Source organism: Nothobranchius furzeri, chromosome 3, assembly GCF_043380555.1.
Source record: "Nothobranchius furzeri strain GRZ-AD chromosome 3, NfurGRZ-RIMD1, whole genome shotgun sequence".
Lineage (NCBI taxonomy): Eukaryota > Metazoa > Chordata > Actinopteri > Cyprinodontiformes > Nothobranchiidae > Nothobranchius > Nothobranchius furzeri.
Genome location: NC_091743.1, coordinates 69,838,184 through 69,854,721, shown reverse-complemented (window position 1 = coordinate 69,854,721; position 16,538 = coordinate 69,838,184). Strand labels below are relative to the sequence as shown.

Genomic DNA, 16,538 nt, shown 5'->3' with positions numbered 1-16,538 from the left:
AAATGTATTGATTAAATGATTGTCCCACACATTTAAGAAACAAACCTGTGGTCTCAGAGAAAAGCAGGAGAATAAAAAGACAAATAAGGTTATTTTCTTAATAATTAGGTGGATTGATGACAAATCTGTTTTATATAAGGAGAAAGCTTCTAGCTAGATCAATTTCTGCAGTGTTTTGATATTTTAGATTTCAAATATTTTAATGACTTTTGATTTTATGATTTTGGAGCAGAGTAAATGACCTTCATTCCCCCTTTGATGAATGTGTCACCTGCACACAACGGTCTGTTAGAACGTAATCCCTATTGTTCTCTTCTTTTATTAAATACCATATTAAAGCTGTGCATACAGTGCAACACTTCATGAACTCCGATTATACCCTGAGGACAGGGCTTGGATTTTGCTCTGAACAGACAGTTCACTACAAGACTGAACAGGATATTGGGTTTCCAGATGTAATCCATTGTCAGCACTTAAATCTGCTCTCAGCCCACATTGCTTCTTCGTTTAATTAACTCTGGTTTCCAGTTCTGCTGCGGAAACACGTCCCCACTCAGCTACGATTTAAGGTTTTAAATGAACTCTTCAGCACCTAGGTTAAGAGAAAATCCATTAAAAGTTAAGTTTTTAGGTGTTTTGTATTTTTAGAATTTTTTTTCTTCGAAATGTGAAAATGTATCTGCTATGTAAAAAGTGTAAATGCTGTGATATAATTAAAGCCAGCTGTGTCATGGGGGGGTCACATGACAAACTTTTCAAACATTTTCCCTCTGAACTGCTGAGCTATTTATACTCTACAGCTGTCTTTAAAAGTCTCTGTGCAAACAGAAACAGCGTACGTGCATCGCCCCTGCTCAGAATCAGCCAGAATGACTAACAAACAAATATTCATTTGGATGTTAGATGATTAGAGTGTGAGAGATCTTTCCTGTGACACAGTCTCTGATAATCCACCCACAGACACGAGTTGTGTCAACAATCATGTGCTTTCCAGAAAGCTTTCCTGGGTAAATATGGAACCAGGATGCGACATTGTGGAGTCACACGGCCACACGTTTGTTGTGTAGTAAAGAAACAACGTCCCAGGATGTGATAAAATACAGCTTAGTCAAGAGATCTACTTAGATGCTTTAATTGGCTCGTGGTCAGAGGAGGACTTTCAGAGAAAACATTAGAAATCAAGGAACTGTCCTCATGTGAGTGAACAAACAAAAAGGAGTACTGATACTAACCAATCCCCTAATATAAACACAGAAGCAAAGGGTATGCTGGGAAACAAAAGACAATTAAAACAAGTTGAAAGAGGAAACGGCAAATATTGTATTCATAATAAGGAAAAAGAGTCCTGTAAATTTTAAAATGGGATCATGTAGTTCCTCTGACCAGGGTAGAGATGAGCTCGCCTGACTGGTTTAGAGCACTTGGCTCCGCTGGCGCTGGCTCTGTGCGTGCACTCATCACTGTCACTCCTGCAGGCGCCGCAGTGGCAGCTGAGAGCCACCGGGTAGGTAAAGACAGGGTTGGAGTAAACAGGACAGCCGGGTAGGATGACGGTGCGGTACTCCACCCGGTCGTAGGTGCAGCCCCGCTGGATAAGGAAGCGTGGGCGGAGAACATCCCTCATGTTGCTGTCCTGAATGACACACGGGGAAACAATCTGATGAATGCTCCTGTGATAATCTGTAATCTCTTGTTCTCATTTTAAAACTGTTATAATATTTTAATTATAGCCACACTAACATCTATTTAAAAACATTTGGTTAACTGTTCATACGTAAGAACACTCAAAAAGATCTTGACTTCCTACATTTTCTTTAAAGGATAATGAGATATTATTTAACGGTTTCTGTGGTAACATGTTACAAAACAGAGTTCCTTTATTAATGTTACTTAGTGCATTATTAGGTATAAATAAACAAAGGATCCCTTTACTAACATTACCATTATTGTTCACTATTAAGTGTCCTTAAGGTTAGGACAGAGGGCTGGGGGTTGTGCTCAATAATTCATTACTTAAAGCCATACTTTGCAAATTTTAAATAATTTTCTAAAGCCAGTATGTGCTAAAATGACCTTCTGCAGGGTTAATGAAAGGCCACCCAGCCCCTGTCGCCCCCTGTGGTCAGAATATTCCACTGGCAACTTTAGAGAAGGAATTGAGCTGACATACCTGGTGCTGCATTCTTCTTCCAGCAGGTTTCCAGCATGTTTTAGATAATGAGCACAGCTGATTTGTTTAACTTAGTGATGAACCGCTCCCGTAGACACTAAGGAAGGCTGGGAAACATCTCAGCTGTTAGATTAATGGGTTAACAAGACAAACGCACAGCGAGGAGATACGTTTTTCTTTTGGTTCTACAAACGGACACAGGTGGGTGCTAAAAGCACACCAAAACTGCTTAGTTCCCCTTTAATATTGAGCAGTTGTTAATACTTTACATAATGCCTAATAATGCACTAAGTAACATTGATAAAGGGACCCTCGTTATAAAGTTTCACGGTTTCTGTGGAAATGAAACTTAATTAAAAGTGAAAGACAGCAGAAATGAAAAACTTAACATATCAAGCTCAGAAAATACTGGATTGCTGCTGAGTGTCTCATAGGCATTGGACCAGAACCAGTATATCTTCCTGATAAAAAAAAATCTCAGGTTTTTTCTAGATGTTTATAGTTCTCTCCCTGCTGATGCATGATCATTTAAACGTGTTTCATCAGCTGCACATGCTTATTAAAACACCACTGTTGTGTTTGTAGGAGTGAGCTGGACTTTTAGAGCCGTTCCTAGTTTACATAGCTTAGTTCCAAACACACAACAGGATATCTGGCTTCATATTTCAACAGCAGAGCAAAGGCAAAGACACCTGGTCTATCTTTAAACTGTCTTTTAAAGTACGTCTAAAAATGCATCTGTATGCTTTGGAATGCGGCGGCCGCAGGCTTTCTTCTTTTTCTTTTGTTTTTAATTTTTTCATCATTTAACTTAATTTTATGAGCATAACTGATGTTTTAAATTTACGTAATTTATACTATGCATTTCATCAAAGGTCGTGTGATTTAAACTTTTTTTATGTTTTCTGCCTATGTTCAGCCCTTTGGGGTAACAACTGTTGCCATTAAAATGTGCTATGCAAATAAGCCTTGACTTGACTTGTCTCGCCCTTTTTACACGACACACCATGCCGGCAAATCGCCGTAATATTGCCGCAATGGTATGTCTATAAACGCGCCATGCCGGCATGGCGTTGTGCAAATTTGGCGGCATTCGTTCCGCCTCGCTTGGTAGTAATATTGCGGTAATGGTCTGTCGTATGCACCCTGGCGCAACAGAGGCAGATGTCATGATGACTAGGGAAGTTATTGCTGAGCTCCGGCTGGCAAATTTATTGAAAATGAAAGTAAACACAGGCAATAAGGTTTGCTTTTTGAACAAAAATCAGCTGAGATGGCAAACTGGAGCGCCGCAGCGCTCCACGAGCCTCTCTGTTAGAGCTGAAGCTCAGATCACTGCACAGGGACTGATGGGGACAGACCTTTAGCAGCTGCTTGTTAAAAAAACTTAACGATCACGGCTTCAATTGCAATAAAATTGCAGCGCAGAAACCGCCCCCATACCCCCTTTATGCCGCCATCACCTAATCTTTTATAAAATTGCCATGATTGCCCACATTACCGCCATGGTCTGATCTTATAAACGACCCTTATCCTCCCCAGGGAGCCGCGGCAAATCCCGTTTTGCAAACGCTATGGTCCTGTAAAAACAGTGAGAGAAGTTCACTAAAAGTCACTTTGGGGCATTTTTAAACTTTAAACTTCTAATTTATTTTAAACTAAAATCTGAAATGATGATAAAGTGGAACTATGAATTTTCTTTTTTTGCAGAGGAGGTGATTGGTTTTGTTTGATATAAGCTTAAAAGATTTAACTACAAAATGAACTTGAGTCAAAAATATTTTACATACAACATCTAACACCAAGAACTTGTAAAAGGTATGGGATAGATTTAGTGGTATGTCTTCACTCCACAGAGTAGAATTACAATCAAGCTACCCTTTACAGCTGGCGGGCTTTCCTGTGTGTTCTGGTCAACTCGGAACTCGTATAACCACATTGTTCACGCTATCTGATGCTAGACATTTGATGCTGCTTGGATCGCCTCATTCCTGAGACAAGAGGCATAAAGAAATCCGTTGAATTAAAAACATCTATTGATCTTTTTTCTTTGTGCGACATATTGTGTTTTTTTAACCACTTGATAAAGTGAAAGGCTTTTTTCTTGCATAACAAAGAAGTAAATACCCTGGAGAAGCAAAACCCCATGCAGATGGTGGCGTTGATCGCCACACAGTAGTCACATTCCGGCTTTTCCACGTACAGCGTGAAGTCCGTGGGTAGACATGTGGGAACGGCTGGACCTAGGAACAGAAGCAGCAGCCCACAGCTGAACACGGCAGTGTCCATTTCTGACAATATGCGATCCTGTAAAAGAAAATGAAAGACAAATAGACAAAAGGACGACAGGATGTGTGGTTTCATGATTCAAAGTGAGAAGCACCTGCCTGAGAGATGCGACGATGTTCTGAGGCCAAGCATCCTGGATGAAGAGTATTTATACAGATTCAGATAATCTACCTTAACCCAGGATAAATGTTATCTTCTATCAGTGACGAAAATGGTCTACGGGCCTCGAGTCCATTTTGTAGATGACATAAATAATGCTGTCTTTTATGAAGGAAGCTCACTGAGCCTTTTCAGAGCCAGTGTCCACTAGATGTCACAAAACACCGCCAAGCCTGGCTGCTGCTCGAAGGAACAGACGGTTGTGATAACGCACGTGTGCTCAGACGGTGTTTTGTGGGCTGTGGGTTAAAAATTGACAGTACTGTCTGTAGCAGCGAAAGCAAAACAAAACAAATTGTCACGGCACATAACTGCCCTAAGCATTTTAACATCTGCAGCTTTATCTAATCTGCTTTCACTGCCGGTAAAATAAAAACCTGCTGCAGCAGACATCCACTCTTCTGCCCCAACAGTGACCTCTGCAGACACAGTAAATACCCTCCTGACAAAATCCCCACCTCATTCATGTGAGTTTCTTATTTATAGATGTGCGTAATGATTATCCAGAATAGTCTTGTAGACACGTTAAGTGATTATGTTGTAAAATATCTTTGGAATTCACTGAGATTTTTGTGTTAATTTGATGTTTTTTTGAGCCATTATGGTTTATAAAATGCTGAAAATAGTTGAGTAATAATCAGAGGAGTACATGTACTAACTTTCCCTACAGACTCAGGAAAATGTAATTACATCACTTTATCTCACCGCTACACCCCTCCAGCTCTAATCTTTATAAACGTGTTCCATTTTAATAATAAATCTGTCATCGTTCTTATCAGTGTTTCATTAATGAGAACTCACTCACCTAGCATGAGCATAAGACGTGATCTTTAGAGTTTGATTTGCTCGTAACAGATTCAGGACCAAAACTAAACTAGACCAAAGTCTTTCATCCAGATTTAGTTTTAACATTTTTCCTTTAAACATTTGCATTTGGAATGAAACGCTCAAAAATGCTAAAGACTCCCCATGACCCAAACACAAAGTACTGAAATAGCAACCACACTGTGACAAAACGATGCAACAGCAGGAATGGAGACCAAGCCTTCCCTCCTCCTGGACTCCTTATTTAACCAGGAGGTACTGAGTAACTTGGAGACGTACACGGACCTACCCCAGATGCGTCACTGTACGACTCCGTTTCAAGAGGAAAATCGATTTATTGAGAACAAAGAGTATTTTGATTGCCACTAGAATGCAATCAGCAGCCTTCCAAAGGAAATTTTTCTTTTAGAATCTCTGAAATTATGACATGCTTCAGTGCCTTGCGTCCTTGATGGATCATTAACTAAAGTAAACTAATCTTTATTGTATGCTGAATGCATTAGAGCTGACATGACTCCTGCCAACTCCACGAGAGATGCTTGAATAATCCCTCTGAACCACTGATTGTTGGAGTGACAAATCTGGGAGCGATGGAGGACTAAGAGCTGGAACCATTATTTTTGCCATCCCACACACTTTTTCTTGTTTTTGCTAACGGTTCATACATAACTGGACTGGAAGAAAGGACATTAAACTTCAGTGGGATTTGCATGATCTGCGTGGTTTCTAACCAAAGGTCAGAAAAGTGTTCAGTTCCTTGAGTCTAATGGCTGGAACCGGTGGCCCAGTGGCCACTTTCTCCGTCTGGGATTATGTGGTGTTTGCTGGTACAATCGTGAGTGCGGCTGGCATCGGCCTTTTCCAAGCCATCCGAGGTCGCAAGGAGACCAGCAGCGCTGAGTTTTTGTTGGGTGGACGGCAAATGACAGCTGTACCAGTGGCCATGTCTCTAACAGCAAGCTTCATGTCTGGCATCACGGTCATCGGCACGCCAGCTGAGGCTTACCGCTTTGGTGCTGCCTTTTGGCTCTTTGGGTTTTCCTACGCCATCATGTCTGCTATCACTGCTGAAATCTTCGTTCCACTTTTCTACCGTCTGGGGATCACTAGCGCCTACGAGGTAGGAAGACACTAAAGACTGTTAATTATTGGACAACAAGGAGGTTTGTAAACAGGTGCAGCACAAAAAGACTACCACTATAAAAACATCACTGATATGCTTTATTGGCAGACTTCAGCTTCAGATCATTGAAGTCATTCATCCCAACAGGTTAAATGTGTATTTTAGGGCTCTGAATGTCTGTCAGATTTTCTTTAAAAAACTTATTGCAACCTAAACTTTGTAGTTTTATGCTAAATCCATTTAAAATAACTCAAGTCATTCGACATTATAAAAAACATCAAACTCAAAAGATGAATCAGTTTTTACACTTAAATGCAGTTCAGCTCAAAACCAACAGCCAGCTTATTTATTAAACTTAAGTTTATTTATCTTGCTCCAGTTTACAATACAAGTCATCTCAAGGCACTTTACAAATCAAAAATTCCAACTGAATCAATAAACAGTTAATTATTACTAGTTTTTGCACTATCTCCTCTGTTGTGTCAGTAAATTTTTTATACATTTTATTCTGAGCCTCTTTTCACAGGTATACTAATATTAGCATTTCTACAGTTATCCATATGTTTCCAGACTTTCCGAGGACATTTTAATGTTTACTTTTGAATAATTAGCTTGAGCTAATAATGTTACATCATAAACAACGTCCCTAGATAAACAGAATAATGAGTGTATTTTTCTTTGGGAGCGGAAATCATAAAATAACCCAAAAATAAACAAACAAATAAATACATACAGCTTGTGAAAAGATGACAATTTGGTAATTTTGAAACATATTCCAATGAAAACTTGACATCATGCAGCTATGTACAGTGTGTACTCGAGTAATTGAGGAAACTCAGCAGGTAGTGGACCACAGAGGGAATATTGTGCATTAAAACTAGGGACCAATAATTAAAAATTAACTCTTTGAAAAATTGGAAAAAGACCTGACACAGGACTAGAGAGATGCATCATCCTTCAGTTGATCATCTACTGGATGTCACATTTTCAGCTATTGGCTCTCTGGGAATAATCTACTTGGCATAATGTCACACTACGTAGTTGACTTTAATGTTCTTGCTATTCTTGCTAATGGAAAGCATTTTGGCTTGCCTCTGTGTATGAAATGTGCTAAAGCTGCCTTGCCTAGAAAAAAACTGAAGGATAAAAACTGACACTTATGCATTTATCCTCCTGAGACCTGAGCTTAGTGCATTTGTAATTTATCCTAAATTATTTTGGGATCAGTAGAGCCCCACAACAAAAACCCAGCTTGATTAAGAACCTTTAAAAATAAAGGTAAAGAAAAAACAACAACAACAACACACACACACACACACACACACACACACACACAAAAAGTAAAAAACGGGATTGTTAAAAGAAACCTGAATACAAACTATTTTAAGTCGAACTGAAACATTGCTGTGCAGGAAGCCACTGGCCTGACGTGAGGACAGAGTCTCAGAAAGTAAAAAGACGAAGAAAAACGACCAGTTCAAGTCCTAACGGTTGGTGTTTTCCTTTTGACTTCCAGTACCTGGAGATGAGATTCAACCGGCTCATTCGACTAATTGGAACATCAATGTACATCGTGCAGACGGTAACCCAGCTCAGATGTCAAAAAGAGGACAGGAATATTCTTTTTTTTTTTTCACATTTTTAGAAGAAAGACAAAAAACTGTTTATACAAATTATAACTCATTTTTACAGCATCTGCTCATTTCTCTTCTTGACTTTATGTAAAACTGATCCCAGATACCACAGCACAATTAATATGAGACATGCTGTGTTTCCATCTAATTAACTAATGGCGACATCTCTTTTCAGGCTCTGTACACCGGCTTAGTCATCTATGCTCCAGCTCTCGCACTAAACCAAAGTAGGTGAAAACTCGCAAAAAGGTCTTAAGAAGACATTTTCTGTTACTTTGATGAAATATGACCCAACTGAACCATTCACAGTGAAACAAATAAAGTTTTTTTAATGTTATAGTCACAGGGCTGGATCTCTGGGGAGTCCTGGTGGCTACAGGAGCAGTGTGCATCGTTTACTGTACTTTGGTTGGTAAAACAACTTTTTGTTAAGTTTTACAAATAATGAAGGAATATTTTATTTAGCTATTTTCTTACATTATTTTGGTAAAGAGACATTGTGTAGTTTTTACCGTTAATCTGTTTCATGCTGGTCGCCTGTGGCATTTTACATCAGCTCTTGCTCGGAAAGCAGCGGGACATTAGCTACATGCTAACTCAAAGCTAACTGAGTTTTCCCAGGAGTATATAGCAAGAAAAATGCGGTAGAGCAACTCCAAACTGAAGGCCTCTCCAGCCTGCTTAGTATTGAAATCATAACTAGGTTAGCTGACCAAGGATATTGAGCTTCGCTGGTCCACCGCAGTCAAAAACCTGCGAGTCCGCCACTGTGTCGACACCCCACGGAGCCGAGTCGACAACGGCGGACTCGCGGATCTTTGACCGTGGTGGAAAAACGAAGCCCAATAGCCTCCGTTATCCTTTGTCTTAGAGGAGCAGCGGGTCTACTCCGAGCCAGATGACCAAGTTTCTCACCCTATCTCTAAGGGAGATCCCCAGCCATCCTGTGGAGAAAACTCATTTTGGCCGCTTGTGTCCGCAATCTCATTTTTTCTTTTAGCTTGCGACCAGGTGAGGGTAGGAACATAGATCGACTGGTAAATTGAGAGCTTCGCCTTCTGGCTCAGCTCTCTTTTCACTAAGACAGATTGGTACAATGCCCGCGTCACTGCAGACGCAGAACTAATCTACCTGTCGATCTCATGCTCCAGCTTTCCCTCATCATGAATAAGACCCCGAGATAGGACCTCACCTCTCTCCCTCACCTGGAGAAGGCATTCAAGCCTTTTCCGACTCAAGACCAAGGTCGGATAAAACTCTTCCCAGCTGCTTCACACTCGGTTGTAAACCGCTCCAACCAAAGCAGGAGATCACATTCTGATGAAGCCAACAGGACCACATCATCTGCAAAAAGCAGAGACCCGATCCTCAGGGAACCTTGTCCATAAAAGTTATGAACAGAATCAGTGACAAAGGGCAGCCTTGGCGGAGCCCAACTCTCACTGGGAACGAGCCCGACTTACTACTGGCAATGTGAACCAAGCTATCACACCAGTCATACAGGGACTAACAGCCCTTATCAAAGGGCCTGGCACGCCATACCCCTGGCGTACCCCCCACTAGGGGTTGTATGAACTAGTCGACTAGTCGACTTCACTGCACTGTAGTGACTTTTTATGCCTGTCATCGACTAGTCGCTGTCACGTGATAATGACAAGATGCAGTCCTTGGGAAAGGCAGCAGGTGACGAGCCCCTGCGCGTCTGGATCGAGGCGGAGGCGACGCGCTGTGCCAGAGCGTCGGTACTGACACCTGCCGTAAAACGAACATTTAACCAAATTGTGACCTTTTCCCTCTTGCAATTTAACCTTCCCCTCACCCCCATCCTAACCTTAACCAGCTTGCGCATGCAAAGCTCTGATCGTTGACGCGCTCCAGACATCTGCGTCCTGAGCACGGCCACAGTAACATTATCAAATTAGGTGTCACCACTCAAAAACAAATGTAACACGATCGTTCATGTCGGCTCATTTCCTTTTATGTTTTCTGTCTTTTATTTTTGCCTGATGCACCCCGCTGCTGTGGAGCGGGGCACATAATCTGTTTTGTCCTCCTGTGACGCACTGCGGCCGGCGAGCAGCTCGCACTCCGCTGTTTTTGCGGTCGGTGGATCTTTTAGAACTGCAGTTCAAAGGTAACTCATGAGATGAATATATATGAAGCCAGGTAGCAGTTTTTCTTTAGGATTGAGAGGAGATGCAGGAAGATAATAAACAGACAGGACAGAAAAATAGTCAAATGAAAACAAATTCGGTTTTGTACCTGGTGGTTGCAACAAACAGACACCATTGAAGGTGATCGGAGGTGAGGAACAGAAAATTAAATAATTATTTTGATGTTTAGAGCAGCAGGAACTCTGAGAGGCTGCAGGCGCATCAGTTTGTGGCCGCTGCGCAGGGGGAGGGGGGAGAGGGCTGAAGCAGGAACAGTATATAAATGCAGAAACTACCGCTGTTAAAAGAGATGTGTTTAACTTTGAAAATGTGGGCGCAATTTTAATTGTCAAAAACCTCAGCGAACCAACCCCCCCCAAGGACGCCTTGGAAGTTGTCGGAGGTGGGAATTGAAGCTCCTTCTGACAGGACACTCTGGCAGATATTCCCAGCAGACCCTCACAATACATTTGGGCCCGCCAGGTCTGACCGGCATCCTCCCCCACCATTGGAGCCAACTCACCACCAGGTCAACTAGATATATTACATCAAAAAATGTTTTTGAACCAGGCTGTAAACATGTTTATTTCTGCTTTTACAATTGCCTTTTTTAACATCGGAGTCAATGAGGATTTGCTCACTTCTGATGCCATGCCTAGCGCCATTCATAAATGCTGTTTTACACATTTACCTCTTCACTCGTTACCAGTAATGAAAGGGATTCTGATGTGTTTGTGATTTTGGAAGTTGAACAATCTGACAAAGTACTCGTTCAAAAATTGCACTCCCAGGCATTTGTGACCCTAATGGCCATCTGTTGGTAATGTCTTACTCAAACACAAAAATACTGCTTGCTTGTAATGATTTAGGTATATACTGCCCCCTAATGCCAGGAAAAATACACACCATCATGTCAAGCACTAAAATGTTTTGTTTCAAAGTGCAGTAGAAAAAAAAAAGTAAAAATGGAAGTTTTGAATTAGTAGAGTCATTATCAGCAGCTAGTTTCTTATGGTCGGTAGACACCCGAGGGATCTCAGTCAGACAGGAGAATCAGGAAATATCATAGAGGAATCAAGCCAACAACTGGTCAGACTCGTGTTGGTTTTAAAATGCATTTTCTGATGTCTAAAACATCTCGGACCCTAAAAAATTTATAGCAGTTCCTGTAAATGTGGTTTAAAGATGGACACGACACACTGCATCACTTTTGTGCTGGATGGTTATCTGTAAAGATGCTAAAAATACTGTTGCTCCGACGGCCATCTAAATATGTTCTATTTGAAACACATGTTGCAAAACAAAATGTGTTAGGGGCTTTTTTTTTATCACGATTTAAATCATTCCAACTGTTGTCTATTACAGGTAAGACAGTGACTTCTAAAATCAACTCCACAGAACCCAAGTCTGTCCTTTTAATCCATCTATAATGCTGTCTTTGCCTCAGGGTGGTCTAAAAGCCGTCATCTGGACAGATGTGCTGCAAATGGTGATCATGCTGGCTGGATTTGTGGCTGTGATAGCTAGAGGAGCTGTACTGCAGGGAGGCCTGACAAAGATTTGGCAAGATGCTGCTGAAGGAGGCCGACTCGATGCTTTTGAGTAGGTCCTCAAGAAGACTTGTGTTAAATAGTGTTCAAGTTAGATTTAAAGTGATTGCAAATGAGTGGAGTCGATGTTAACAACCAGGTGAAAACTGTTTTCTGTGACTTATTCACTCAAACAAATCCTATCTACAATAACCAAGAGAACTTCACAATGGTGATCAGAAGCTCAACCAAGGCTGCTGTCATCTGATTTTGTAACTTTCTCATGTTTTTAACCAAAGTTTTGACCCAGATCCTTTGAAGCGACATACTTTCTGGACCATAGTGGTTGGGGGAAGCATAATGTGGACGTCTATCTACTCGATCAACCAGTCACAGGTTCAGCGTTACATCTCCTGCAAAACATTAGGACATGCCAAGATGTGAGAAAAATGCAAAAAGACTTTCTGCAAGTGAGCAGCTTCATGTGCTGACACATCTTCTTTCATCTCTCAGGTCTTTGTATGTCAACATGGTTGGTTTGTGGGTCACGGTGTCTCTGGCTGTTTTCTCTGGCCTCACCATGTACTCCATTTACAAGAACTGTGACCCACTTTCAAATGGTGACATAGGAACTCCAGACCAGGTAACTCTACATACATACGCATGCACATACGCACACACACCTTGTTGATTATGTAACTAAGGCCCTAGAGCTGACAGTAAAGATGATTTATGTCTGTGAATCAGTTGCTGCCCTACCTTGTGATGGACATTCTGGCAGCCTACCCTGGAATCCCGGGCCTGTTTGTGGCAGCAGCATACAGCGGTACCCTGAGGTGAAAGCTGACACAAACATCAAAAGTAGAATCTTGGATCTTATTGTGATAAGAAATGTTGCAACCAGTTCATGCATAATTTTATAGAATAAACTGTTGACCTAATTTTTCACTTAACTCAGCTTCTGCACCTTGAAATTTGAAGAAAAGGGGAATGTTGACTAACCTGTAGGTCACCGGAGGCAGATTTTCTTTGCAAACCACTTTTTTTGAAGCTTCTACACCAGCCTAATCAAATCTAATCTAATCTAATCTAATCTAATCTAATCTAATTTTTGCATACTTTTTCAGCACCGTGTCCTCCAGCATTAATGCTCTGGTTGCCGTCACTGTGGAGGATTTCATTTTCCCACTTTGCAAAAATCTGACACAGAAGCAAGTGACTTGGTTGAACATGGGCCTCAGTAAGTTGTGCTACTTCCAGCCACCTTTGTTTGCCCCCAGACTCTGTATAGCTCATAGGAGACCCACAGAGCCCATAAGTACCACTATCTACTCTTGCTATTCTTGAGTGGTCATAACAAAGCCAGGTCAGTTTTCTAGTTAAACATGAATATAAATGAGTTACAGATGAACCGCAGCATGAGTGAAACGGTGAACTAAAGCTTATTTTGCTGATTCATCTCTAAAATAGAATATTTAAAAAGTCATTCTGAAAGCAAGCAGACTGCACAGGACATGGGTTTACGCTAGAGAACAAAGTGTTTCATTTGTCAGCTTTACTGAGAAACATCTGAGAGGGCAGGTGTGGACGAGTTCTCTGAACTTCTTCTGGGACTAAAATCTAAGACATTCCACGGATGAAACACTCCACCCTTTCTGTGGAACTTTAGAAATGTAGTCATAATCTGTGTGCAAGTTACTAATTATCTTAGAATACAATAAACTTAGATTTTTCCCTTTGATTACAAAGCTTATTATTACCCTATGAATTTAATTTCTTCAAATCATCCCAGTTTGCAGAAGTAAATCTAAAGATCAGATTGTGAAGTAATTTACCAAATTAAACCTCAGGTGTATTCTTTGGAGCGCTGTGTATTGGAATGGCTGGGGTTGCTTCAGTGATGGGAAGTGTCCTGCAGGTAAACTTCCTCTTCATGCACTAACCCACATTGCCACCTAGTGTTTAAAAGCGAACACTACAATCCTCTTGACGTTTTATTTTTCATTACAGGCAGCTCTTTCCATATTTGGAATGATCAGTGGACCTCTTCTTGGTCTCTATCTTTTAGGCATGCTTTTCCGCACAACCAATTCGATTGTGAGTATTTTTCATTGCAGAATCTTAAAAAACACACACAAATATGTGTTGATAGATAAACAAACCAAAAATGCAAATAAAATCCTCATGCTTAGTCACTCGGACACAAAGGTGAAACAGTTCACTGCAGTTGTGTTTGCCTTTCAGGGAGGACTTTCAGGAATGATCATTGGTCTTGCGTTGACTCTGTGGGTGGGGATTGGGGGCCAGATTTACCCACCAACAGATGAGAAGACTAAACCTCTCTCTGTCAGCACCTCAGGCTGCAACAACTCCCAAAGCAACACAACAGCATCTCCCTGGACCAGTCCTGTGACCCTGACTCAACAGCCCGAGTTAGTCATTTCACATGCTGGTATTTTTAAATCCGAAATATGGATTTTAGTCATGTGGAAAGCTTTTGTGAGAAAACAGAGAAACTATTAGTGATCTAAAGGGAAAGTGTCGAGATTACCTAAACAGAACAGTAGGAGGGAAACCAAAATGAATTAAAGATCATTTTCATTGCCACTTACACCCAGAATGATGCTTTAAGAGTTACTTTAGAAAAAAACTATAGATCCATTGAAAGTTATTAACATCCAGGTAACTGTGCTTATACACTAGCTGGAGGGCAAGAGCACCTGTTGTGAGAAAATATGTTAATCTGAAATATTCTTTTTTCTCTAATGAGCAAATGTTTCCAAATTCACATTGACTTAAGAGTCCATTATGAGGTCCAAACAACCTTTAATAAAAGACGGGTGAGATTACATCCATTTATATAACTTTCAAAAATGATGAATACGCCTGCCAGAAAATTGTGCACAAGAACGTTTTTTTAATTCTTTTTAGGAGGACATTATTACATTACGTCGATCACTAACATTGTGAAGATATCTGAAATGCAACCTCCAGAAACGGGGGACAGAATTTCTCACAACACTGGTGTCTTTCCCTCAGGCCTGAGGCTAGAGTGTGGGCATGTGACGTCACGCTTCAGTGGGTCTATATTTATCACAAACATTCTGAATAAACTGTACAAATGAGACATTTTGTAGAAGCACACTTCATCAGCTATTCAAGCAACTGATTATCTTACATAAAAAGCAAAAATTAGAAAAAATCTGGCTTATCAGCATTTTCTGAATCTCCCGAGGTGACATAGGAGGTTAAATAAAGAAATAAATCTGTTTTTTCTGTGCCCAAGAAGCTATTTTGTGCACAGAAAACAGAATCTTGTGTAGAAAAGTGACAATAGCAACCCCTAGTGGCATATTGGGGGAACTTTGCTTTACAGACACACAAGATACTTACTTTTTACTTCTGTCTCCCCATAAGGGCTTTTCCTGTTACTAGAGACTCATTTTAAGTTTAACATGTTTCATCATCAAACTAATATGAAAGAGGGTTGGTGTCTGATGTAGATATAATGAGAATAATGTAATTACTAATCATTGTGTTAGAGATTTTAAATATAATTAATAAATGAATCTCCTTCTGCATCAGTTTCAGGCCTCCGATAGCAGACTCTTGGTACTCGCTGTCCTACGTTTACTTTTCTTTATTCGGCATGCTGACCACAATGGTGTCTGGCCTGCTGCTGAGCATGATCACAGGTAAGGTTCCCCTTAAGGAGCTGCACTTAAAAGGAACACAGGTATCAGCAGCATGACATGCATGTTTCACTTTAAATGCTCAACCATCAATGAAACAACAAGTGAACGCGTGTGTGCTCTGTAGGTGGATGCAAGCAAGAAAAGCTGAACTCTGACCTGTTTGTCACGAAGAGTGATTTGATATGCTTCACTTGTTGCCGTAAATCAGAGGTAAGACGCTGACTTAGGCAATATGTTGGACAATTAGTAACCAAGAATGTTACATTTTTATGGCACAGATTCGATACTGAGCTGTAAATCTGTTATGCAGGCATCGGAAGGGACAGAAAAGGCTTCGACAGATCTTCACATGGGCGTGGACAACTTGGCTTATACAGACATTGATGTAATGAGCAAAGAATCAGAAAAAGCCACTAAACTCTAGCGCTGCTGTAACTGTACATGTGCATTCTCCATTCTGTGTATTCACTCTGTTGCTAATCATGTTGTGTTTTGCACCTAGTGTTATGAAATTCAGTTTTTATTACATTTTAGGAGACGTCTAAAGTCCTGGGAAATGCAGCTGAACTAAAGAGAAAAGACAGATGTTACCACATCCTCAAGGCCACACTGACTGAACTTGATGCTTTTTGATATTGTGGCCAAAATATTTTGCACGTTTGCATATTTACTACCTGAACACAGTCTTTCCTTTGAAGCAGAAACAGAGATCTACTGAATGTTGGATATTGTTTTTACAATTCTCTTGATTTATCAATGATGTGTTGAAGAAATTTTTGCTTATTAACTGATTATTTACAATAATAAACATTTTGTGTGAAGTTTAAATTGAACACAGACACACGCCCAGCTCTGAGAAACTTCACCTGATGAGGTGAGATTATAAAGAGCCTAAAACATTTTTTTTAATTGCTTTGGCAAAACCAATGTGTGTAAATTGTATTTTACTGAGTGACAGAGA

The 16,538-nt window shown here is 40.6% G+C and overlaps 2 protein-coding genes across 3 annotated transcripts; one reads left to right on the top strand and one right to left on the bottom strand.

Moving 5' to 3' along the window:
• Nucleotides 1-1,116: 1,116 nt before the first annotated feature.
• tshba (thyroid stimulating hormone subunit beta a) lies at nt 1,117-4,740 on the bottom strand. Of its 2 annotated transcripts, none has more exons than XM_015958655.3 (3): nt 4,558-4,740; nt 4,298-4,477; nt 1,117-1,633 (listed from the first exon to the last, which is right to left on the bottom strand). In XM_015958655.3, the coding sequence occupies exons 2-3, from the start codon at nt 4,457-4,459 to the stop codon at nt 1,355-1,357; spliced, it is 441 nt and encodes a 146-aa protein (XP_015814141.1). In that variant the 5' UTR covers nt 4,460-4,477; nt 4,558-4,740; the 3' UTR covers nt 1,117-1,354. The 2 variants fall into 2 exon arrangements, with proteins under 2 accessions (XP_015814141.1, XP_070405584.1); XM_070549483.1 differs by having other exon boundaries at nt 4,554-4,575.
• A 976-nt stretch (nt 4,741-5,716) lies between these two features.
• Nucleotides 5,717-16,405, top strand: slc5a8l (solute carrier family 5 member 8, like). Its single transcript, XM_054731415.2, has 15 exons — nt 5,717-6,563; nt 8,083-8,148; nt 8,376-8,427; nt 8,541-8,608; nt 11,801-11,955; nt 12,182-12,322; nt 12,396-12,525; nt 12,630-12,718; nt 13,010-13,122; nt 13,733-13,800; nt 13,893-13,979; nt 14,127-14,314; nt 15,468-15,577; nt 15,702-15,787; nt 15,888-16,405. Exons 1-15 carry the CDS (start codon nt 6,210-6,212, stop codon nt 15,999-16,001), a joined length of 1,821 nt encoding a protein of 606 aa, XP_054587390.1. The 5' UTR covers nt 5,717-6,209; the 3' UTR covers nt 16,002-16,405.
• Nucleotides 16,406-16,538: the final 133 nt, after the last annotated feature.